The sequence below is a fragment of the Argopecten irradians genome, chromosome 13 (genome assembly GCF_041381155.1).
Source record: "Argopecten irradians isolate NY chromosome 13, Ai_NY, whole genome shotgun sequence".
Taxonomy (NCBI): domain Eukaryota; kingdom Metazoa; phylum Mollusca; class Bivalvia; order Pectinida; family Pectinidae; genus Argopecten; species Argopecten irradians.
In genome coordinates this window covers 35020305-35048059 of record NC_091146.1, presented here as the reverse complement: position 1 = coordinate 35048059, position 27755 = coordinate 35020305, and the positions used below count along the sequence as shown (strand labels likewise).

At 36.2% G+C, this 27755-nt stretch overlaps 1 protein-coding gene across 1 annotated transcript; it reads left to right on the top strand.

The window, feature by feature from the left end:
- The first annotated feature begins 352 nt into the window (after window positions 1-352).
- Window positions 353-27755, top strand: LOC138305502 (cysteine dioxygenase type 1-like). Its single transcript, XM_069245756.1, has 5 exons — window positions 353-509; window positions 11262-11471; window positions 23044-23285; window positions 23799-23968; window positions 24321-27755. Exons 2-5 carry the CDS (start codon window positions 11272-11274, stop codon window positions 24372-24374), a joined length of 666 nt encoding a protein of 221 aa, XP_069101857.1. The 5' UTR covers window positions 353-509; window positions 11262-11271; the 3' UTR covers window positions 24375-27755.

Below are 27755 nucleotides of genomic sequence, written 5' to 3'. Positions count from 1 at the left end.
TGTCCCACATACTGACCGATAAGTCTATTGCCGGATTAACCGTTACATGCAAAAGTAGGCCTTAACCAAGGATTTATAAGTCCTTGCATTAACTAACGTTATTAAATAATTATATGTCCTAAACCTTGAGTGTTGATTTTAATAAATACATTCTGCATACATTTGTATCTACTTTAATCAGCGACGTATATTATATTTAAGTCTCTGCTTTAATATTGCTTAATTGCTAAAATGTGACCCGGTCCCAATTTCACTAATGTTCCTTCACTGAGGGAATGTGCATCTGTCACTCAAATAAAGTGTACATACTTTCCAGGAACGGACTATAGTCAATTTTAATCTGTCCTGGTGACCTTGACCTCAAACAAGGTGAGCCGGTCTAGAGAGAACCCGAAGTTCTCAGACGTCATTGCATGTGTTTACATCAACAACGACAGAGGCGAGAAATTATTTCATATCGACAATTGAGGATTTGTTACAACGGAGAGACAGAAAAACTAACAAGACAGGTGAGAAACAATATGTAATTATAATTTAAGGCCTACTAAACAAAACGCGAAAATTTGTTGATTATTTTAGGTCCAAAAATATTCCGCCTTGTGCTTGATGTGCTTCCGTGGCTGGAAACCGGGAAATAAAAACTTTTCGACGTGTTTTAGTAAATTTTAAACAATTTCTAGGTTTGTGTGTACCGTACGCTTGAATAGCGTTCCTAACGTTTCTGACATGCGACTAACCATCCATGCTTCATAAAATAACACATAGCAACATACCAAGGATTTATAGGCCTAAGTGTGAGGGATTGGTGACTGTCTCTTTACATTAGGCCTACTAAACTCCACGCGAGACGCCTATGAACAGGGAATAAAAACCGTTTTTCTCAACAAATGCTTGTCTTATCGAGTCAAACGAAACACCATTGTAAAGTTTATTAAATTTCACGACGTATAGTACAAGCTATAAGGACGGAAGATTTAGAAGACATGTCTTAAAATTTTCGTTTAAAAAATACGACAGCCCATGAAATGACGGCCCGCTTCAGAAAGTAAGATGGTAACCCTCGCACCTGCAAGCTACATCAAAGGCTGCGCCGGCGGATATCAAAGGAAAATCAGTCGTCGCCCAATATCACAGTCAGTGCACAAATACAAAAGCTCCTGCCTTGTACATCCCCAAAAACTCATTTTTCATATACCGTATTTTCCCTCGGGATGCAATTAATTCCTTCATTCATTTTCAACCATAATCTCTCTTACCCTTCAACTACAGCATCTTTGTGCACAAAGCAACAGCAGTAAATTCTTCATTTCATATAAAACGTGTCATAGAATGCCCCACAGAATTATGGATGAAGACTAATTAATCATTTTTCAGCGATATTTAAAGGGACAATTCACTCAAGAAATTCTTTTATTTAACCAAGAAGCATAATATAGGTATTGTTCTACATTTCTTATGAAATGGTGTAACGTAAAACATTGACAAATTTATCACATTTTTAAGCATTTAATTGTGTGCTCTTGTCGGTATTTCCCATCTGCCACAAAACGAAAGTAGCGATCGAAAGCACCGTATTTTGTGTACGCATGGTAAACAAACAGGCTAGCATAAAATGCCAAAATTCCGTGAAACATACATATTTAACCAATGTTTAATACTTCTGGTGCAAACACATTTCTTCATATTATGTAATTTCAATACTTACTTGACTTCAAAACGTAATTTGGCTATAGTAAGTTTCAGAAAAAATACGAAACTAAAAGCAAGATGACTTTAGTCTGTTTCAGAAAAAAAACATCTAAAAATGGTCTCAAATAACGGCGCCCCCTAGGCCATTTACCCGCGCCCGGCGCCCTCATTAGGGAAAATACGGTATTTAACTTGAAGTAAAATTAGAAGCTAACAAATTTTTCAATGGTGGTAATGGTGTAAAGTAAGTAACTTTTGTAACAGAAGAAAAATACTAAATCGTCTGCTCCTGTTTTTGATAGTGAAAAAATACCATTTGTCAGCGGTGGAGCATCTTTAAGCTTGATGAAGGTGGTCAATAAACTTGTGATATTTTGCGGAAAAAATGGGATCCGCTTTACTAGATGTGTTCGCAATGTAGATGTAGATGTAAACCTCATTTTATATTTAGTATGTCCTGGACTCGTTACATACACCGGTCTGTACAACATTATACAACGTCATAAAGCACAGCATTATAAAACTACAAGCTTTTAATTATTTCGATCTCTTATTTAACACTTAGTGCATCGTTCTGTTTACTCTGTCCCATCTGCTACATTTGTCTGTTTTATCACACACAATTAAATAGATAAAGTAATAAACAAGGGTGTCCATAGCCAGTATGTGTTTATATCTGTAGTAATTACCTACAATAACGAACACATTTATTGTGTAGAAGGGAAAATATAACACATACCAGTTATATGTCAAGTGCCAGGCCTGACCAGGAATCGAAACAGCAGGGTCTCTGGTGTGGATAAGTATGGCTCTAGCATTATTTAAAGGGCCACTGCCTTTCCGAAACGCTTTTAATTTATAAAACGGGAATGTAAAACGAAATTGATTATGTTATAGAGTCAGAAAAGTTATTAACTTACCGTTAATACTACACTTATCTACACCTTCTTAACAATTCAATTTAAACAAATATGATGCTTATTTTCATAACGCTCGTCGTTTTATGTTTCCCGCCGTTGTCCTAATTACCGGGCGTCGGTTGATTATCACTGCACCAGAAGGCAAAACAGCGACATGAATCTACACTGTTAACATAGTTTACGCAGGGAATCCTGCATTTGGTTGGTGTTATAACATCTTCTTGGGCTATTAATATACTTTTTTCGTATATTATTAATGTTTTAAAGAAACTTTTAATTTTTGTTTCCCAAATGTAGTGGGCCTTTAAGGAATAGAATTTTTTGGTGTTGAGGTTCTAAGGGTATAATGATAATGGATCGCGTATAAATTATGTTACCCTGGCGAAGCCGGGTTACATAAAATTTACACTGGCTCTATTATCATACCCTCTTAACCTCAACAAAATAAAAATCTATACCTTATGTTTACAGTTTTTCACGTAAATGAATATTATTCATTCTCGCGACAGTTGCATAATTTTTATTAAGATACCCATTTTTTTTACTCTACTGTCATCGTCAACGAATTCGATTGAACAGCTGATTGGAATCGAGTCATTCATATGCTCCCACCAGAAGTGGGGACATGACCCCACGTTGCTACGCCAGCGACTGTTCCCGTAACAATGGAATCGCCGCACGTGTTGTACTATCATTATAGACTGATAATGATATTACTAGAAAGCATGGTTATTGAGTCCATGTCAGTGCAAACTGTAAATATATGTATATATATATACCGATCGTCTGATGAACCTAAGCTTGAAAAGAAATACATGTATCTGTTCTCTCGCTATCTATAACATTTTGTGTATTTTGCTTATAAATTGCAGTCACTAATTACGAAAATAAAATTAATTATTTTTCGCATCTTTTTCAACACTATTTTTATAGCAAAGATCAAACTTATTCATCTCTATTCTGTCTTTGCATATTACAGAGTTAGCTCCTTGTGTGTAGGTATCGATTGTTACGTCATTATTTTGTGAGCGCAATTCACGCTGTTTTCTCCGAAACGTATGACGTTACGCTCGCAAACACATGACGTCACAATCAATACCTACCCCAAAGTGCAGATAAAATGCAAATTCGGAATAAACTTAATCAAACCACTTGTAATACAGTGCTGTAAAATCAGTGAGGTTGTAAATATGTGGAGGTCGAAGGTCGAGTGAAGAAGTGGAAGTGCATATAAAATACATTCAAATCATTTTGAGTTTTTGCCAAAATGATTTCTTATTTGATAAAAAAATAAATGTGGTTTTACCATTTTAGTAACTTTTGCTAAAAGGTTTTTTATTCTAGAGTGACCAAAGTATATAAGCTTTTTAACACTTATGTACAAATCAAAGCAACCTGCTCCTTTTACAATTTTAATTTTCAAGTCACATTTAGACTATTAACTAATGCACCACCGAAGACACATTTAGATTTAGAACCTTCTAAATCAAAGACTAGACCAGTCCATTATGAAATGTCAGGGGTCGATGAGTTAATTTACTGTTTCCATACAGTTCATCTGTACCAGTTTTTTTAATTATCCCCCGCGAAACGCGTTTGCGGGGGATATTGATTTGGGCTCTGTCCGTCCGTGCGTCCGTCCGTCCGTGCGTCTGTCCGTCCGTCCGTCCGTCCGAGTATCGTTTCCGGGCTATAACTCCTAAACCGTTCAACTTGGCTACACGAAACTTTCTGTACATGTTAGGCTAGTGCTCTAGTTGTGCCTTTTGCTAATGGGAACCTTTCATTTTCGATACTTTTTCTGTTACCATGGAAACTTATTCAAAAATACCATATTATTAAAGTTTCCTTTCTATTCCGGGCTATAACTCGAAAAACCGTTCAACTTGGCTACACGAAACTTTCTGTACATGTTAGGCTAATGCTCTAGTTGTGCCTTTTTCTAATGGGAACCTTCCATTTTCAATACTTTTTCTGTTACCATGGAAACTTATTAAAAAATACCATATTATTAAAGTTTCCTTTCTATTCCGGGCTATAACTCGAAAACCGTTCAACTTGGCTACACGAAACTTTCTGTACATGTTAGGCTAGTGCTCTAGTTGTGCCTTTTGCTAATGGGAACCTTTCATTTTCGATACTTTTTCTGTTACCATGGAAACTTATTCAAAAATACCATATTATTAAAGTTTCCTTTCTATTCCGGGCTATATATTGTTGTATGAATTTATTCAAGGACAATACTAAGCTCTGTTCAAATAGTTAAACCTACATGGATGACAATATCAAGATTTAAACTCTTAGTTACAATGAGCTTCATTTATTTTATGTTTGAGCTTTCATACACAACTGGGCGCGGGGGATAATGCCAAGCTTTGCGGCTCCTTGTTTTTTTTTTTCCTAGTATCATATTTTCATTGATTTGATATTGAAATGTCATGTCATAAAATCAACAAACCAGCAAGTCGTTTCTGTATTCTTTCCTATAATATGAAGACATGTATATATCACTTTCATTATCATTCGATTCTGATGTCAGTCAAATGTTTGTAACTAATGTCTATAATGTTCAAGTGATTCAAATTTTAATAGGCTAGTTTTTGAAATATTATCAGCTGATTCACTGCATCAATCAACAATGTAACAATAATACCGGAAGAATTCACGAAACACATTAAAGACTTGGTGATCGCATGGTTTCATCACCTGCCACCATTTTCGAATTCCTACACATGTGTCAAAACATCACTGCAAGTCGATCGGTCCTTTGAAGTTTTATCATGATCATCAGCTTATTTTGCCAGGACAAATGTACGTAAATCTGTTCGATATTTAGGTTCAAAATTGATATGTTGATATTTGCAGACACTTTCATTAAAGTCGCAATGGTTTGTAGCATAGCTTTAAATAGAACCTCACATTGGAGGAAATAAACACCATTTATGTTAAGGTCAAAATATTGTAATACATATCACAATACAGCTGTTGTGTATTACGATATATCGTGGTACGCTTCTGCCGTATCGTGGCAGCCCTACCATACAGTAGTTAAATATCACTGCGCCAGACATCAAAATAGCAAAATGAATCTCCTCTGTTATCGTATATTATGCAGGAAATCTTGCATATTTTTAGCGTGGTAACTCATCTTAGGTCATCAATAGATATTTTCTTTTGTTATTTATGTTTTTAAGAAATCTTTAAATTTTGCTCCGGATAGCTAGGTAGTGGGCCTTTAAGCAATAACAGTGCGTATAAGTCCTTATGGTATTTTTTCATTAGACAGCTCATCTATATTTAAAGCACATGTGTGTAATATTGTATTACTTTAGTCTACTAAAGGTGTATATATTTATAAGATTCTTTCGTATGATGGAGATATGCATGACTGATTTCGGTGTATTTAATTATGATAGACGTGATATATTTCACTATTCCACTGCTGGCATTGGGGTAATTATTACTGCAAAGTAGAGGGTATGAATGTTTAAATTATACACTGACTTTTACGGTCGGACGGTGGGTTTGTGTATACATAGAAGAAAAAAAACACATTCTTGTTGAGTGATCATGACCTCGAACAAGAACTGAGCACGGGTCTCCAGTATGATAAACTTGATCAGTGCTACAGACTGAGACAAAGAAACATCTACTCCGGCAGCTGAGAGAAGATCTCATTTACCATGTTCTATAGGCAAACCGACCTGAGACCATAGTTTTATGAACATTCCTTACTTTAAGGAATTAATTAGTTAACTTATTCCCATAATGTCTGTAATTTTTTCCTACGGGGAATTTAAAGTTAAAGAATGTTTTTGAAACTAGCTGGGTACTACTATGATACACTACTCTTCAAAAATGGGTTGTGTGACCTATATTTTAACCTTTGACCTCAATTTTTAGAAAAAGCTTGTAGATAAGGCTCTCACTTGAATTTATGACCATGACTTTGATTGAGACACTAAATCATTATATACTTTCTTTACGAGTTCATCTTGGCAAGGCAGGGATATAGAACGTTATGGTGGGTGACAATTTGTCGAATTGGCTGGTTGTAACGGAAAAGTCACAAATGCCACAATATTGTTCAATATGGTATTTATGTATCTTTCTTTGTATCTAGTTCCAACAGATTTCACACACATCTTCACTGTATATCTTGGATCATTGACACTAAGTTTTGTTGAAATCCCACCAGGAGTTTAGGAGGATTAGCCATTATATAATTTTTTTGTTTTAATTGTTTGTTGCTTAACACAGGGGAAAAAAGTGGCGATATCTTGTTCCACTATATTGGTCTAAATTGAGAATTCGCTAATATAGTCTAAACATATATTGTAGACATAAAATCTGTTAAGAACTTGTGCTAATTAAGTCAAAGTGTAGGTATTAATTATTACTAATTAATAAAACATAATGATTTTGTCTTTAGTCTAGTGTTAGAAGAAGGTTCCTGGATTAATATTATCTAGCTTGGAAACTAATGCATGCATATTTACGGCAATATAAAACCCATCAATGGCAAAACTACTCTGTGAAAACCTCCCTATGTTATGTTACAGACGAATCAGTTTTATCAAAACACTATTCTGCGCTCAAAATCTATAAACATCATGATCAAGTCAGAAATCAGCCTGTATAGACAACGTGTTAACATTGACTGGAGGAGTTGAATTGGTGACGGCATGCTTTCGGTAATTTTAAAATTTTAAGAAAGGTTTAGTTTAATTTGATATATTTAATGTCCTATTAACAGCCAGGTCATGTAAGGATGTGCCAGGTTTATAGGTAAAGGAAAGTCGTAGTATCTGGAGAAAAACCACCGACCAGCAGTCAGTAACTGATAACTGCCCCTTTTCCACATGGAATTTTAACTCGTGAACCTAGAGGTGGAGGGCTTGTTGTAAATATGTCGGGACATCTTCACCACTCAGCTACTGTGGCCCCAGAGGTGGATGGCTTGTGGTAAATATGTTGTGACATCTTAACCACTCAGCTACTGTGGCCCCAGAGGTGGACAGCTTGTGGTAATATGTCGGGCCATCTTAACCACTCGGCTAAAGATGCCCATGCTATGACAACGAATACATGGATGGTGGAGTTCTATTTCACACAACTTGATATATTTCTAAAGAAACTAGAGATATGTGCAAAAAAACGTTTTTAAATCTGCATTAATTTTATTTTATTGTTTGCCCTATGGACAAACAAAAGCAAAATGGTAACCAACAAGATCTTATAGTATAGAATTCAACGTTTGCAGAGAAGATGAAGCAGATATATGTCTTTATGTAAAATTTAGTACAATTGATGGGCCTGTTATTGTTTCTTATTTGTGTATAACGCTACACGACGTTTTTCGTTGAATTTATTTATAACAGGTACATACAATAATATAAATCAAACCATGTTAATTGTATTCTGAGCACACATGTACAACATCCGTAATGTTTGTCCAGACATTCTGAAACAATAACTACATGGCAAGCCATGGTCAGAGAAAACTTTTTTGGGGGCAGCATGGGCCGAGTGGTTAAGAAATGTCTTGATAAATTAACACAAGCTTTCCACCACTGGGCCGCAAGTTTGAATCCTAAGTGGGGTAGTTGCCAAGTACTGACCGCTGGTCGGTGGTTTTTCTCTGGATACACTGGTTTTCCTCCACCAACAAGTCTGGCATGTCCTTACATGACCCTGACTGTTAATAGCACTTAAAAACTAATAAAACCCAAACCTGCTTTGTTGCCATATAGATTGTTAAATGTTCCTGTGCCGTTCGTGAAAGTGCTTGACTTGATAGGTAATAATGTGTGAAATTAAAAACGTTGATGTGACAGTGATGCTGATGTGATAGTGAATCGGTATACATTAAATACGATAACGGAATAGGTTCACTTTATATGAAAATGTAAGCGGAGTCGGAAATAGAGTATGCGTAATTATCAAACACCTGTGCATAACTTGTAACATTAATGTGTTTCTGATGCGTATTTCCGTAAAATTGATGTATACATTTTTTTCCTGTATGTTTTATGCTTATCTGGATTGAATGCCGATTATATTTTTCACAAGTACAAACATGTTTACATCGAGAAGTTCGAACATGGATGTATGTACTAGTTCAAAGCTATTTTTCGATAGAAAAGATATTTTTTAGCGTAGCTTCTTAGGGCAAAGTGTACTGATCATGATGGGCTAATAATGCAATGCTGCATCATACAGACAGTCATCGTTTTGTCATCAAACATGCCATCTCTTTCAAAAACAGAAGCCTTGAAAGTATATGGTTCATACATATCGTTTCTGTAGCATACTGAAGTGAAGAGCTTCCAAGTTTGTTCAAATAAATGACCTCTACTGTCATTCAAGGTCTCAGGGGTTAAATGGGTAAAAATCTTAAATCACTTCTTGTAAAAAAATTTGAATGCCTATAGCTGCAGATATAACATATGACCTGATATTTAGTATGTTGGGATGAATCAAGGGCTACTATTCAAAACTCTTCAAGTGCGTGAAATTATTAACTACATTTCAAGTAACAAAGGTACTGTTTATGCAAATGAATTCTTTGATTGAATATCTTTGGGCAACTATAATGCGCCTACTGGGAATGTACATATTTTAGAGTCAAACTTAAGCGAAAATACGAAAAACTCAAAATTGTAATTAATTAGTGCAATTCTACGATTCAATACCGAAAATATCCCTTAACAAAATTTAGCTCTGTATATCAATTAGCGCTTCAACGACAGCGGGAAAAGGGCTTAAATAAAACTACCCACTAAAATAAAACTTCCCACTAAAATAAAACAACCACTAAAATAAAACTACCCACTAAAATAAAACTACCACTAAAATAAAACTACCACTAAAATAAAACAAAACTACCCACTAAAATAAAACTACCACTAAAATAAAACTACCACTAAAATAAAACAAAACTACCCACTAAAATAAAACTACCCACTAAAATAACACTACCACTAAAATAAAACTACCACTAAAATAAAACTACCCACTAAAATAAAACAACCCACTAAAATAAAACTACCACTAAACTAAAATAAAACTACCCACTAAAATAAAACTACCACTAAAATAAAATAAAACTACCTACTAGGATAAAAACTACCACTAAAATAAAACTACCCACTAAAATAAAACTACCACTGAAATAAAACTACACACTAAAATAAAACTACCACTAAAATAAAACTACCACTAAAATAAAACAACACTACCCACTAAAATAAAACTATCCACTAAAATAACACTACCACTAAAATAAAACTACCACTAAAATAAAACTACCCACTAAAATAAAACAACCCACTAAAATAAAACTACCACTAAACTAAAATAAAACTACCCACTAAAATAAAACTACCACTAAAATAAAATAAAACTACCTACTAGGATAAAAACTACCACTAAAATAAAACTACCCACTAAAATAAAACTACCACTGAAATAAAACTACACACTAAAATAAAACTACCACTAAAATAAAACTACCACTAAAATAAAACAACACTACCCACTAAAATAAAACTATCCACTAAAATAACACTACCACTAAAATAAAACTACCACTAAAATAAAATAAAACTACCTACTAGAATAAAAACTACCACTAAAATAAAACTAACCACTAAAATAAAACTACCACTGAAATAAAACTACACACTAAAATAAAACTACCACTAAAATAAAACTACCACTAAAATAAAACAACACTACCCACTAAAATAAAACTATCCACTAAAATAACACTACCACTAAAATAAAACTACCACTAAAATAAAATAAAACTACCTACTAGGATAAAAACTACCACTAAAATAAAACTACCACTAAAATAAAATAAAACTACCTACTAGGATAAAAACTACCACTTAAATAAAACTACCCACTAAAATAAAACTACCACTGAAATAAAACTACACACTAAAATAAAACTACCACTAAAATAAAACTACCACTAAAATAAAACAACACTACCCACTAAAATAAAACTACCATTAAATTAAAATAAAACTATCCACTAAAATAAAACTACCCAATAAAATAAAACTACCCACTAAAATAAAACTACCACTAAAATAAAACTACCACTAAAATAAAACTACCTACTAGGATAAAAACAACCACTAAAGTAAAACTACCCACTAAAATAAAACTACCCACTAAAATAAAACTACCACTGAAATAAAACTACACATTAAAATAAAACTACCACTAAAATAAAACTACCTACTAAAATAAAACTACCCACTAAAATAAAACTACCAACTAAAACAAAACTACCCACTAAAATAAAACTACCCACTAAAATAAAACAAAACTACCCACTAAAATAAAACTACCACTAAAATAAAACTACCACTAAAATAAAACAAAACTACCCACTAAAATAAAACAAAACTACCCACTAAAATAAAACTACCCACTAAAATAAAACTACCACTAAAATAAAACTACCACTAAAATAAAACTACCACTAAAATAAAACTACCACTAAAATAAGTATGTTAACAGTATATTTACAGCTGGAATTTTTTACCAAGTAGTAGATAAAAGATACTGGCCCATTGGGTCTTTATCTACCCATGATTTTTTAGTTTGAACATGAAATCATTTTAAATATTACAGATTTTTCAAAATGGAGACGGATACGCTGGAACCTCGGTACTGCGATGTGACGAAGATTGATGCCCCACGGACATTGCAGGATCTGATTAACGAACTACACAAAGTGTTTGAGGATGACAAAGTCAACATCGATTACGTACAGAAACTTATGACATCGTATGAAAGCAACCGTGCAGACTGGAAAAAATTCGCCAAATTTGACCGTCACAGGTAATTTAAGTAATAGCCTTCTTTAGAATATTCTTCAATTGGGATTGTTTTTTGGTTAGTTATAGTCAAGATTTACATTACAACCTTTAAGGCCAAATAAAAAAATATTCTTGTAAAACCCTTTAAAAAGTGAAGGGTCGGTAGGTAGTTTTTTTTTTTTTTTTTTAATATTTTTGTTTTCTTCATCCCTGTTTCTTACAGTGAAAAACTGAAGTAGACTTTATTCAATCTTATATAAACCATGGATTTGATTCCCAGGAGACTATTGGTGTCTTAAATTTACAGAATTTGTACCAAAATTCAGGATTTTGTGAAAAACCAAAACAAAATTTAGGTTGTTATTTGTTTGCTTGAGGACAAAACTGATAAAAAGTTTTTGAGTAGGCACTGATATTACAGGGTCGGTCAGGTTACGGAAACACAAATATTTTTTTGTATGGCCTTATCGAGACTATATCCCTCCTCTTTTCTTTACATGGGCTTAGGGCTGGCTAAAGTTGGGATGGACCAACTTCCTGTTTGATATGTAGGTTCCACTAGGGCCCTAGTTTGTTTGCATGTTGCATTTATGGACTGATTTGTTAATAAGATGGCTGACAGGCAGCCATCTTGGATTTTGATAATTGAAATTTGTTGCCGCCATTTCTCAGAAAGTACTTAACGAATCTTTCTCATATTTCATGTAAAGGCTCCATATAGGCCCTAGTTATGTAAGTGGCATTTGAGGACTGATCCATCAAAAAGATGGCCGACAGACAGCCGCCTTGGATTTTGATAATTGAAGTTTGTTACCGCTATTTCTCAGAAAGTACCAAAGGGATCTTTCTCAAATTTCATGTATAAGTTTCCCTAGATCCCTTGCATTTTAGGACTGATCCATCAACAAGATGGCCGACAGACAGCCAGACAGCCATCTTGGATTTTGATAGTTGAAGTTTGAAAAGAAGAGAAAAGATCCTTCTTTCCATTGTCAGACATAGATCATTTCTTGGTAGGCGCCAAGATCCTTCTGGGATCTCTTGTTTCCAGTTGATAGCTAAGTTTCCCAATTAAATCTAAACGTATACACTATTTATATGAAGATTCAATAAAATTAGATTCATGTACCCATAATTTCCTTTTAGAAATAGTGGAATTACAGCACACATAATGTATTAGACTCATGTATTTTCACTATTTATGAGTTTATGACTGACAATTCCTAATTTAGAATAGAGGCCCCAGGACCTGCTCTCCAAATTATAAAATAGGCCTTAAATACATAGACTTGTAGGATTTTAAAACGACCTCACTGTCAATTATTTTAAAATTGTTGTTGTGTTGATAAGAAAACAAACCAGTTCTTGCTAATCAAAGCATAAGTTTACCTAATATAACTTAACTTTAATATAAACATATTGGAGTTAAGATCTCGACTGTTTATTAATTTCTGTCGTAAAACTGTTTTGTCAGATAATGACATCTGTTGTCATGTACATTTCCATATAATTTCTCATCCGTGTAAAGTATTAAATAAATATGAAAATTTCATATCAACGAGATTGTTAATTTATCTTTAGGAAAATTATGCAAAACAGTATTGATTAAGTGATAAAAGCAAGTTTTAAAGCCAAAAGTGGTTAAGGTGTCCAATATTTTACCACTACAGTCCTCCTTCTCTTGGCTATGGTGGCTGAGTGGTTAAGGTGTCTGACAATCTTCCACTAGCCTTCCACCTCTGGGTTACAGTGGCTGAGTGGTTAAGGTGTCTGCCATTCTTCCACTAGTCTTTCACCTCTGGGTTACAGTGGTTGAGTGGTTAAGGTGTCTGACATTCTTCCACCGATCCTCCACCTCTGGGTCACAGTGACTGAGTGGTTAAGGTGTCTGACAATCTTCCATAAGTCCTCCATCTTTGGGTCACAGTGGCTGAGTGGTTAAGGTATCTGACATTCTACCACTAGCCCTCCACCTCTGGGTCACAGTGACTGAGTGGTAAAGGTGTCTGACATTCTACCACTAGCCTTCCACCTCTTGGTCACAATGGCTGAGTGGTTTAGGTGTCTGACAGTATTCCATTAGCCCTCCACCTCTGGGTCACAGTGGCTGAGTGGTTAAGATGTCTGACATTCTACCACTTGCCCTCCACCTCTTGGTCACAGTGGCTGAGTGGTTAAGGTATCTGACATTCTACAACTAGGCCGCCATCTCTGGGTCACATTAGCTAAGTGGTTAATGTGTCTGACAAAGTTCCATTAGTCCTGCACCTCTGGGTCACGGTGGCTGAGTTCTTAAGGTGTCTGACAACCTTCCATTAGCCCTCCACCTCTGGGTCACAGTGGCTGAGTGGTTAAGGTGTCTGAATTCTACCACTAGCCCTCCACCTCTGGGTCACAGTAACTGAGTGGTTAAGGTGTCTGACATTCTTCCACTAGTCCTTCACCTCTGAGTCACAATGGCTGAGTGGTTAAGATGTCTGACATTCTACAGTCTTTCATTTCTGAACCATGGTATTCAAATTAGAATTTATCTGACATTCTGCTATGAGCTTAAATTAGAGGCCATCGTCAATAGGTTGATTCACATTTATAAAAAGTAAAAAGTACTAAATTAGAATAAGAAGCTTAAATGTTGTAAATTGAAGAAAATGCAACATTTGGAGCTGCATTAATTGTATACATGAAAATCCTGAAAATATTTGAGTGGAAAATTATTCTGTTGATAATTAAGTCTGTAGTTTCCAGATTATTACAGAAATTTCATTCAAATGAATTGTCAAATAAAAATAAATGAATCATTTCCTCAGAATATTTCAAAATTGGCTTATATTTTCATGAATTTGCTTTACTCCCACTAATTTATAAATCTCTGAGCTCCCGGCTAGTATAAAAATGTATCAGCAATAACATGCAGCTCATATATTAATGGTTTTCCCACATTGTAACCTTTTCTCGATATGTAAGCATGCTGTTTATTAATTTAATAACTTCATCTACTGTTTTTGTTATCAAAAATTATAAAATTTCAATCCATTCGAAGGAACGTCAAGCATCAGTGTCACCTAGATGCACCAGATTTTCGTAAAGTTCTTTGATTACAAATCTGCTAACCAGTAGCAGACGACAATATTGACGGAAAATTTTGCTAAATTTTCGCCAGGATATAGGAATTTTCTTGCAAAATGTCTTTAATTTTTACCATACTCAAAGCATATTGGTGTATTGAATTTAAAAAAAAAATAGCTACACTGCATCGTCAGTGTATTTTATGTTGTTCCAAAATTTATTGTTTAGTTTGAGGTCCTCTGACCATGACAGCTAGAACAAAACCAGATGCGTGCAGACAAGTCATCACCATGTTCACTTCAAATGATTCATAATTAATTACTTAATTAAAAATTCAGATTAAGATTTAATTATCGTTGTCATTTATTTATGATTATACAAGAAGACAATTTATTTAAAACTGAATCCTATATTATGACATTCTGACTTCAAAAGTTTTGATTGAATGTCCATGACATTTTTTATATACCCAGTAGACATTCAGGTCAAGGATGAAAAGATTAAATTCAAGAACTTCTAGCAAACACATTGACCACACTTTTTATATAATATTTGGGTGTATAATGTATATTAAATTGTGTTGCAAAAGCGACTCACTAACATAGGTATATTTAAGTATTAAATTGTCTTCCTATAGAATCTATGGTCTATATAGATGCCAGAGTTTTGCAGACAATCTTCATAATGTGCAGATTGTCTGCAAAGCTCTGGCATTCATATATATATATAATTCAATTTTGCTTGTTACGAGCATTTCCATTGGCTTAAAAATTTAATTTATCAGCCCATAAAGGAAAAAATGGCGTCGCCGTTTGTAACGTCGCTTCTGATTGGCTGAGATGACGGCGTGATAATTTCATAGACAAAAGAGTCCCAAAATGAATTTTAAATGTTTCGCGGTTTATTTAGAGTATACTCAGATTTTTGTGTAATATCTCCATAACATAAAAAATCTATTCAAGTTAATCCTTAGATATAGACCATAGATAGGAAGATAGTTTAACACTGATATTTACATTATTGACCCATTTCAGGGTCAATTTTATTAACATTGTTCAAGTAAGACAAGGAAAATCGTTTATCAACGATGATTTAATCTACAAGATGGAACAGCCATTTTAACTGTGATTAGTTGACATTACCATGGCAACATGAGTGATGTCAAAATGGAAATGTTTAGGATTGTCGGTTATACCCCCATAGACTTCACTTTGCCTTGGTTAGTTTATTAGTTTAAATAATAGAGGTGGCAAGTGAATGTAAATATGAAACTATAGCTTTACAAATTTGACAAAGATGGCAAATACAGTAAGGATCTGTTAATTTACTGGAACTATTCTTGCCCTTGTAAATTGTAAGTAATTTCTTGACTATCATGACATGAGTAACTTTTGCTCAGGCTCAAGTTAAGAGGGGGGGGGAGATATACTGGAATCTGGTGGTCTGTCTGTTCGTCCGTCCTTCTTGTCATCCGTCTCTTTCTGTAGACACAACTTTGTCCGGCGAACTCCTCATAAACTACATAACAAATTTTGATTAAATTTTGTACACAGGTTCTTGACATAAAGGAGAGTTAAGTAAACTATAAATGGTTCTGCAATGTCCCCTATTAATAGAGATAATACTAAAATTGTGCAGCGGGGGCTATCAATAATTGTCCTCTCTGGAGCCAGTCCTAGTTTGATTATCTGACCAAGAATGACAAGAAAAAGCCCAGCTAAGATCTCAGGTGTGACTATTTGTATTGTGTGTGATCTGTCTATCCCAGGTAAGTTAATTGATTATTTTTGTAAGGTAAAACCACCAGGTAACATCTTGTAAAATTACAGCTGCAGCATCTACATAAGTCAATTGTCTGCTTTGATGATCTGGTAAACATTGCTATGTCAGCGGCGGTCTTATTTTTATTGAAGCGCTAATTATGTTCTAATATGTTTATAAATTTTGTAAAAGGATATTTCTAGCATTGAACCACCATATTACGATAATTTAAATCAGCGCTAATAAATTATACCAGGTAATTTCCATTTTTTTTTGTGCGGGGGGGGGGGGGTGTTACCATGATATCCCATATCCCATGTATATAATCCTGAGGGTCCTTAGGGCCCCCAATCGTACTGTAATATCCCTTGTAAACTGAAGTTTTAAAAAAAAACTGTATTATCTCACGTATAAGGTTTACTGTGAACTTTACTGATCTTTTTGGGATCTAGAGTGTTAATATTGTGATTAGGCCAAAAAAATAGGGTCGGTAGGTCAGGAGGATTTTTTTTTTTTTTTTTTTTTTCAGTGTCTTTCAATTTAAAATAATGGCTGTAGTCTGAGGTGGAAATCCTGACTTTTAATTTTTTTTTTCGTAGAAAAGTGGAAAGGTAAAAAATTTAGGTCGGGCGGGTAACCCTAAACAGACACTTTTTTTTTTGGCCTTATAGCATATGGGTAAACTGTTCGCTAAGTTATTAATTTTTGCGATAATACACCTATCGTTTTGCAAAATTATGACTAAGATTTGTTCACATACTGGTATAAGCGAAACATTATGCACAAAGGAAAATTTCATGCTAAAATGTCCTTTGGTAATAACTAGGTTAATTATTAACATAAATTTCCCCCTCAAGTAAATTTCCACATATACAATATGATATCGAACTAATTTTTAGGATTTATTTTATTAGTACATAATTATCATTGATGATTTACCAAATGTAATTCACCCATCAAAAATTTCTGATTTAAACTACTTATCAAAGATAAAAAGTTTCTATTAAGTTTAATTTCCAAATCTGAAATTTTTACAGGTAAATTTTGTGCCGGAGAGATTAAATTGATAAAAGAACTTATCTTCTTTAGCGTTGATTCTTCTTTAAAACTAGATCACTAGTACTTCATGGTTTATACAAATTTAATTGCTGATTGGAAACTTGTTTTAATCATGGGTATTTCTAAAAATTGTGTTAATTAAGTTATAAATACAATTATAATTGCTAGCTGTTACAGTGATTATGTCTTGATCAGAGTGTAAAATGTTTATTTGATAATTAATTTTGCAATGATTGCAGAGTTATTCATTAAATTTAGATCTATTTCTTATATTATCCTTAATTTTTTTTAATTGGGTCAGAATTTTAACATGTGTTCACAGCTGGAGTGAACTGACTGGCTCAGTACAGTACATTACCTTCAGTAAGATGCAAGCTTAGTGCTTGTGTACTTACATCACATTTTGTATTATAACTGTTCATCTAGTGATGTGGTTTATCATAATAATTAATTTCCCATCTTACACTACTATAACTATACCCTTCAAATCCACAGACGTTCTTTTGTAAATATGCAGGACTATTTATATAATTGATTTTATCATTGATAAAAGTTTTGAATCTGAGGCTGGAAGTTGACCATACATTCATTGTATGTTAAGTTTGTGTACTTATATAATTCCATTTTGTATACTTTGACATCTCTTGTGGTTCCTGTCACGGACAAACTGGAGACATCTATAAATAGATTGAGGGAACAGACAGCTGGGAGTTTCCATGCATTGTACATGCATTCCCCCATAACGCTATACCAGTATGCCAAACAAATCAACCAAACAAAATGTTCAGAATGCACACACCCCCAAAGTCAGGACAGAGAAAGGTGAAGGTTGTTATAGTCTGTTTCAGATTTCCACTCCATGTGTTCGCACCTCCTCAATCTATGGTCTACTTATCTACTTACAGGCGATCTCTGATAACAGTTACCATAATTCATCTTCTAATAATTCTCTTTATGATTCATAAAATGTCATTTAAAACAAATCTTGATCAAAGTGGATTTTTGGCTTTGAAAACAAATGAATTGAAGTTTGGATTTTGAGCCAAGATGTATAAAGGAGTCTATCATTGATTACTTTAAATCTTTATCATCATTAATTGCATATAAATAAAACTAAATAAAAACAAAGTCTGACCCAGCTTAAATATGCAATTATGATGTAATATGAACATGTCTTTGAAAAATAAAAAAGGTTACAAATAAAAAAAATATGCCATTACAAAATGACAATTTTTATTTTCATGTGTATTTAAACTCATAAACGTGATTTAAGGAAATTCAAATATCTTTTTTCTACATTTGACACAGAATATTTCATAAATTTCATTTTCGACATGAGCTTATACCACCTAATGATGACAATCATCATTAGGTGGTATAAGGGGCTGCAGTGGCCGAGTGGTTAATGGATCAACATTACCATTATAGCCCTCCACCTCAGGGTCACAGTGGCTGAGTGGTTAAGGTATCTGATATCTACCACTAGCCCTCCACCTCTGGGTCACAGTGGCTGAGTGGTTAAGGTGTCTGACATTCTACCACTAGCCCTCCACCTCTGGGTCACAGTTGCTGTGTGGTTACGGTGTCTTGACATTCTACCACTAGCCCTCCACCTCTGGGTCACAGTGGCTGTGGTTAAGGTGTCTGATATCTACCACTAGCCCTCCACCTCTGGGTCACAGTGGCTGTGTGGTTAAGGTGTCTGATATCTACCACTAGCCCTCCACCTCTGGGTCACAGTGGCTGAGTGGTTAAGGTGTCTGACATTCTACCACTAGCCCTCCACCTCTGGGTCACAGTGGCTGAGTGGTAACGGTGTCTGACATTCTACCACTAGCCCTCCACCTCTGGGTCACAGTGGCTGTGTGGTTAAGGTGTCTGATATCTACCACTAGCCCTCCACCTCTGGGTCACAGTGGCTGTGTGGTTACAGTGTCTGACATTCTACCACTAGCCCTCCACCTCTGGGTCACAGTGGCTGTGTGGTTAAGGTGTCTGATATCTACCACTAGCCCTCCACCTCTGGGTCACAGTGGCTGTGTGGTTATGGTGTCTGACATTCTTCCACTAGCCCTCCACCTCTGGGTTACAGTGGCTGAGTGGTTAAGGTGTTTGACATTCTACCACTGGTCCTCCACCTCTGAGTTACAGTGGCTGAGTGGTTAAGGTGTCTGACATTCTACCACTGGTCCTCCACCTCTGGGTCACAGTGGCTGAGTGGTTAAGGTGTCTGACATTCTACCACTAGCCCTCCACCTCTGGGTTACAGTGGCTGAGTGGTTAAGGTGTCTGACATTCTACCACTAGCCCTCCACCTCTGAGTTACAGTGGCTGAGTGGTTAAGGTGTCTGACATTCTACCACTGGTCCTCCACCTTTTGGTCACAGTGGCCGAGTGGTTAAGGTGTCTGACATTCTATCACTAGCCTTCCACCTCTGGGTCACAGTGGTTGAATGGTTAAGATGTCTGACATTCTACCACTAGCCCTCCACCTCTGGGTCACAGTGGCTGAATGGTTAAGATGTCTGACATTCTACCACTAGCCCTCCACCTCTGGGTCACAGTGACTGAGTGGTTAAGGTGTCTGACATTCTACCACTAGCCCTCCACCTCTGGGTTACAGTGGCTGAGTGGTTAAGGTGTCTGACATTCTACCACTAGCCTTCCACCTCTGGGTCACAGTGGCTGAGTGGTAAAGGTGTCTGACATACTACCACTAGCCCTCCACCTCTGGGTCACAGTGGCTGTGTGGTTACGGTGTCTGACATTCTACCACTAGCCCTCCACCTCTGGGTCACAGTGGCTGTGTGGTTAAGGTGTCTGATATCTACCACTAGCCCTTCACCTCTGGGTCACAGTGGCTGTGTGGTTACGGTGTCTGACATTCTACCACTAGCCCTCTACCTCTGGGTCACAGTGGCTGTGTGGTTAAGGTGTCTGACATTCTACCACTAGCCCTCCACCTCTGGGTCACAGTGGCTGAGTGGTTAAGGTGTCTGACATTCTACCACTAGCCCTCCACCTCTGGGTTACAGTGGCTGAGTGGTTAAGGTGTCTGACATTCTACCACTAGCCTTCCACCTCTGGGTCACAGTGGTTGAGTGGTTAAGGTGTCTGACATTCTACCACTAGCCCTCCACCTCTGGGTCACAGTGGCTGTGTGGTTAAGGTGTCTGACATTCTACCACTAGCCTTCCACCTCTGGGTCACAGTGGTTGAGTGGTTAAGGTTTCTGATATCTACCACTAGCCCTCCAACTCTGGATTACAGTGGCTGAGTGGTTAAGATGTCAGACATACTACCACTAGCCTTCCACCTCTGGGTCACAGTGACTGAGTGGTTAAGGTGTCTGACATTCTACCACTAGCCCTCCACCTCTGGGTCACAGTGGTTGAGTGATTAAGGTGTCTGACATTCTACCACTAGCTCTCCACCTCTGGGTTACAGTGACTGAGTGGTTAAGATGTCAGACATACTACCACTAGCCTTCCACCTCTGGGTCACAGTGGCTGAGTGGTTAAGGTGTCTGACATTCTACCACTAGCCCTCCACCTGTGGGTCACAGTAGCTGAGTGGTTAAGGGGTCTGACATTCTACCACTAGCCCTCCACCTCTGGGATACAGTGGCTGAGTGGTTAAGGTGTCTGACATTCTATCACTAGCCCTCCACCTCTGGGTTACAGTGGCTGAGTGGTTAAGGTGTCTGACATTCTACCACTAGCCTTCCACCTCTGGGTCACAGTGGCTGAGTGGTTAAGGTGTCTGACATTCTACCACTAGCCTTCCACCTCTGGGTCACAGTGGCTGAGTGGTTAAGGTGTCTTACATTCTACCACTAGCCCTCCACCTCTGTGTCACAGTGGCTGAGTGGTTAAGGTGTCTGACAATCTACCACTAGCCTTCCACCTCTTGGTAACAGTGGCTGAGTGGTTAAGGTGTCTGACAATCTACCACTAGCCTTCCACCTCAGGGTCACAGTGACTGTGTGGTTAAGGTGTCTGACATCCTACCACTAGCCCTCCACCTCTGGGTCACAGTGACTGTTTGGTTAAGGTGTGTGACATTCTACCACTAGCCCTCCACCTCTGGGTCACAGTGGCTAAGTGGTTAAGGTGTCTGACATTCTACCACTTGTCCTTAGTGCTAGAACGGGTAACCGGATAACGAGTTCACGGTTCGGTTTCAGCTTGTATCCGGTTAGCATTTTAGCTATCCTATAACCGCCATATACATTTCGTATGGCAAAAATACTCCTCAAAGTAATGAAATTCCTGTACTAACGATCGTCTTTACTTATAGTATAAACTATACATGCTTTCAGAAGTGCAATTTTGTTATGAAATTAAAAGTGTTATGACAACAGTGTTGTTATCGGAAACTGGGTCGTCACTAAAACGCTTATAGATTTAACTTTGCTTCTATGCAAACGTTCCAGTGAGCGTGATGTGCGCAAGTGCCGTGTACAAAAGAAATTTTGTGCAGGAAGTAGGCCTACTTTGACATTGAAAGTGTTTACACCGATTTCCATTCACCGTCATGGTTTTATTAAAAACATAAAAAATAAATCTAATTCAAAGTAATTATTCTTTGTGTTAAATGAGTATTTCCTGAAAGATATGAACAATTGTTGTGGAATCCAGAAGAAGTATGACAAATTCATGGCATCGATGTCCGACTGAAACATTACTTAAACAGCTACAAAATTGTACGGTTATCCGGTTACGGTTTGGTTAATCCGATCCGGTTAACCGGTTGGCATTTTTACTAACCGTTCCAGCACTACTTGTCCTCCACCTGTGGGTCACAGCTTAGTGGTTAAGGTGTCTGACATTCTACCACTAGTCCTCCACCTCTGGGTTACAGTGGCTGAGTGGTTAAGGTGTCTGACATTCTTCCACTAGCCCTCCACCTCTGGGTCACAGTGGCTGAGTGGTTAAGGTGTCTGACATTCTACCACTAGCCCTCCACCTCTGGGTTACAGTGGCTGAGTGGTTAAGGTGTCTGACATTCTACCACTAGCCCTCCACCTCTGGGTTACAGTGGCTGAGTGGTTAAGGTGTCTGACATTCTACCACTAGCCCTCCACCTCTGGGTTACAGTGGCTGAGTGGTTAAGGTGTCTGACATTCTACCACTAGCCTTCCACCTCTGGGTCACAGTGGTTGAGTGGTTAAGGTGTCTGACATTCTACCACTAGCCTTTCACCTCTGGGTTACAGTGGCTGAGTGGTTAAGGTGTCTGACATTCTTCCACTAGCCTTCCACCTCTGGGTCGCAGTGGTTGAGTGGTTAAGGTGTCTGACATTCTACCACTAGCCCTCCACCTCTTGGTCACAGTGGCTGAGTGGTTAAGGTGTCTGATATTCTACCACTAGCCCTCCACCTCTTGGTCACAGTGGCTGTGTGGTTAAGGTGTCTGACATTCTACCACTAACCTTTCACCTCTGGGTCACAGTGGTTGAATGGTTAAGATGTCTGACATTCTACCACTAGCCCTATACCTCTGGGTCACAGTGGCCTAGTGGTTAAAGTGTCAGACATACTACCACTAGACCTCCATCTCTGGGTTATAGTGGCTGAGTGGTTAAGGTGTTTGATATTCTACCACTGGCCTTCCAGTGTCAGCAGATGGTTTTAATACAGAGGTGGTCACTGAGACTGGTAATTGAAAAAAAAATTAATGTCTTTGATTTAATGTTGTGTAATACAGATACACACGGAACCTTGTTGACGAAGGGAATGGAAAGTTTAACCTGATGCTCCTTTGCTGGAATGAATCTCAGGGTAGCTCGATCCACTCCCATGCCAACTCGCACTGCTTCATGAAGGTCTTGGATGGCAGCGTTCAAGAGGAGCGATTCGAATGGCCTGACCAATCTTCAGGAGACTCACAGGAAATGAAGTCCATTGACATCAATAAGTTTAAAAAGAATGAGACTGCCTACATCTGTGGTGAGTGTAACATGAGAAATAGAATCTTATACTTGTTTTGATCATGCTTTACTGCAAAACACATTAATTTTAAAGATGCTATACCACTGACAAATGGTATTTTTTCTCTATCATAAACAGGAGCAGACAGATAAGTGTTTTTCTTCAGTTACAAAGTTACTTACTTTACACCATTACCACCATTGAAATGTTTGATCTTCTTATTTTACTTCAAGATAAAAATTTAAAAAATAATAATTGCATCCCAAAAACATCTGTGGCACTATGTCCTATACAAAATGAAGTACTGAATTACGCATGCACCAAAGGCAAATTAATGATCTTATATTATTTTTTGTGTTAATTAATTAGACATATATATACACAATTTAATACCAATTATTGTTCAAATGAATAGTATCACTTATGCTCTGTCTGCGGTGAAGCATCTTTTACTTTTTGTTGAGTTTTTATGCCTTACAATGTTTAATGTTATATTGTCTTACCAAAAACCTAATTCTGTTTTTGTTGCAGATGAGCTTGGCCTCCATCGTGTAGAAAACCCCAGCCACTCTGATAAGGCGATCTCCCTCCATCTGTACAGCCCGCCATTTGATGAGTGTCGATGTTTTGATCAGAAAACTGGACATAGTACTGCCGGAAAAGTTACATTCTGGAGCAAGTTTGGAGAGCGAACCCCCTATGTATGTAAACATGGTTATAATTTTCAAAACAACACCTAGTTATCTCCCCTGAGTTATTTTCCAATCTACACCCTGTTATCTCCCCTGAGTGATTTTCCTAACTACACCCAGTTATCTCCCCTGATTAATTTTCCAATCCACATATAGATATCTCCCCAGAGTTATTTTCTTATCTCTACACAGTTATCTCCGCTCATCGATTTTCTAATTTATATCTAGTTATCTCCCCTGATTGATTTTCCCATCTAACTTTCAGTTATCTCCCTTAACTGATGTTTCCATTTTATTTTTCTGATACATCTCATTAGTTTGTATCAAAAGTCTTATTATCTTTCCATGTTTTTACTTGCAGGGTGTACCTAATAACTGTGCTGCTCCCTGTGAGAAATCTCCAGAAAACAATTAGAAAGCCCGGACAGAAAATCTCTCACACATACATATAAACTTTTACAGACAATGTTGCCCTCATGGAGGTACTGCATGGCCAGTTGATACGAATATCAAACAACATGTGTCACATATTGCTTGTTTCAAATGTCAGATTCCCATGTCTTCTCAAATTCACATATTGTATTCACATAGCTTCATGATAGGTTGTATAACACATCCAAAGGAAACATTTCAGAATTTCTCACGATTTAATGATTTCCGAGTTAAAATCAAAAGATCTTCCTCTTATTTAATTATACTGACAAAGAATTGACTGTCATAGACAATATATTTACTCTCATACAAATATCGTGGTCTGTATATTTGCTGCTTCAATGCTACATGTATATGGATCATAATATACTTTGATGTCACGAATGGTGTATTGGCCAATGAAATGGCATGAACAACAATACTCGAGCTCTCATCATGCAAAAGTCATGACCTATTTGTTGGCCAATGAAATAGCATGAATAAGGAAACTCATCATGCAAAGGTCATGACCTATTTATTGGCCAATGGAATGGCTTGAATAAGGATACTCTCATCATGCAAAGGTCATGACCTATTTGTTGGCCAATGAAATGGCTTGAATAAGGATATTCTCATCATGCAAAGGTCATGACCTTTTTTTTGCCAATGAAATGGCTTGAATAAGGATACTCTCATCATGCAAAAGGTCATGACCTATTTGTTGGACCATGAAATGACATGAATAAGGATCCTCTCATCATGCAAAGGTCATGACCTATTTGTTGGCCAATGAAATGCTAGGATATACCCTCATCATACATGTACCAAGGTTATAACCTTTATACCAATGATTTGATTGGTTGTTACCTTAGTTAAAGGCCATCATCTATTGATTGACCAATAGATATTCTAGAATATACTGAGATGCGAGATTTTATGGTATCACATAGCAGCTTTAACGACAATGAATAGACAGTACTGATTATTTTTTGTTCCATATCAACAGCTGTAACCTATAACTATACTGTGATATAACAGATTAAGAGCCATGTAATGTTGTATGTATTTTAATGATGATAGTAAGAGTGTGGTAAGCATGAAGGTGGTACAAAAGGATGAAAGTGAAACTTGTACTTATAGGTGGAGCTTTAGTCTAAAGGTTGATATTATGCCTGAAGGTGAAACTAACACCTAAAGGTGAAACTTAAGCCTTAAGGTGAAACGTAAGCCAGAAGGTGAAACTTTAGCCTGAAGGTAAAAGTTAAGTCTGAAGGTGAAATATAGGTCTGAAGGTGAAACTAAAACTTGAAGGTGAAACTAACGCTTGAAGGTGAAACTTAGCCTGATGGTAAAATTTAAGTATGGAGTTGATATTATGCCTAAAGGTGGATCTTATGCCTAAAAGTGAAACTTTTGCTTTCATGTGATTTTAAAATTTGTGAATAGGTTGATTGATATTTTTCTATCAATAAAAGTTATGTGATAAATAAAATCTTACAGTCATGAATATGTGATATTAAATTGATCAAACTCGTTTGATAAATTTCATATCGCATAGACACTCGTGTAAGATCCTCTATTTCTTATCCACGTCCAGGTTGATATATTTTTTAAACTCAGTATTAATGTATTCCATGACATTTCTTTCACACTTAACATTTAAACAGTAAAAGGGTATTTATGTTGGAAAATTGAGTATTACCGGTATACAGAGCATCACATTCTACCCTAGGTGTAATCGGAACACCGGGTAAATATTCATGCAATCAGAAACATATATACATAGTTATTGGCAACTCTGCCATTTTCACGATTGGCAGAGGTACCTCTGTATGTGCTTAGGGGTTTTTAAGATATACTTTTAAATAATTATATACAGGAAAATAACTTTGATATTTCACAAAAGTTCAATAAATTTCAGATGGTTTGAGTACAATTTTGAAAAGAAATAATGATATTTTAACTTATGCAGAAATATCATGTTCAAAAGATTACACTTAAAAGTAGTTAGCCAAGGGAAAATGCCCATACATTGGAGGTCTCGCTGCCTGTCAACATACAAAGAAGGAGCTTCCAATCTCTATGTATATATGTTTATGATACAATATACCTTGGTTGTTTCATAAGGTTTTTCTTAAGGTTTGTAGATTTTCAGAAAATCTCGACTGACAGTTACATTACCAGTTAAACTACTCAACGTTATATGTATTTGACCCAATAAGCGCCCCTCGCCCTTTTTTAAAGTCACCAGTACTTTAAATAAATACAGACTGAAAATATAAAATCTTTGTTGGTTTCCTTACTGTTTTCTTTTTCAAATTGATTTATAACTTACTTTGTTGAATAATTCTATGAGGGGCTAGTCTGAATTTGTTTCTATTGCCTTGAATGCTTATTGGGTTGAATACGGTACTCATAGGAGAAATGAGTGTAAAATTCCTTGCCAATGATGCTTTGTTGTCGTATGTATAACATACATGTTGTTATGAATTGTATGTATAACATACATGTTATGAATTGTATGCGGAGGTTGAATTTTATCAAAATATTTTTGTTACATCTTAATTTAAATTCAGAGATATCTCTGAATATTACTGTATATATCTGTTGTATACTAACCTAGAATCTCGCAAGATCACTTAAATAGAAGTGATTATAAACAGAGATAGTGTTAAAAGTGATATGTAATAGCATTCTGCTTAATAACATATCTTTTAATATCATATTTCTCTTATTGTCATATTTGTTTATAACCAGCCTTTTTTCACTTGTGACACCAGGTGTTGAAATATCACATATCATTGATTATTTTTCATTTGATAATTTTCAGACATATCTCTCTTACACATATATATTTCAAGATCACTTCAAAAGCACGACAAAAGCGATGCATGTTTTTGTGGCTGCACATTTTTGCCTAAATTTTTATAGGTATCCAATATCAAACATGCAGTTAAGGAAGTGTTACATTTATTTTTTTGTGGGTAATTTTCTCGACAGCATAATACTAAATTCCTAGATGTTTCAGAAAAAAATAGTAATATTTAGTTTTCAAGTTAGTTTGTGGGTATTGAACATAACTAATGTAGTGAAGAGGGTGATAGCTCTTGATTAAGAATTTGTAGTTAATTTTGGCTGATGCTTCTGAATTAGTGAAGACCATTACCAGGTTATCTCACTTTGTTAAGAGATTATCTCCCTTTGATGTAGCATTTACTGTTAGTTGTCAACTTCTAAACCACCTTTAGAGATTCCGGTCTTTACACTAGGGAGTTTTATCCCACAGTCTGGTGCAGTGTTGTTTTCATGTCTATTTTTCTATTTTCGAATTTTTTTCTGTTCAGAAATGTTGAACTTTGACAATAAAATTTGGTGCACTGTGAAA

Excerpts from the sequence above, each read along its gene's own strand:
- LOC138305502 (XM_069245756.1), top strand. The coding sequence starts at position 11,272 with ATGGAGACGGATACGCTGGAACCTCGGTACTGCGATGTGACGAAGATT. Across the intron at positions 23,286-23,798 it reads TGAGACTGCCTACATCTGTG|ATGAGCTTGGCCTCCATCGT; the intron begins GTGAGTGTAACA and ends TTTTTGTTGCAG. Across the intron at positions 23,969-24,320 it reads TTGGAGAGCGAACCCCCTAT|GGTGTACCTAATAACTGTGC; the intron begins GTATGTAAACAT and ends TTTTACTTGCAG.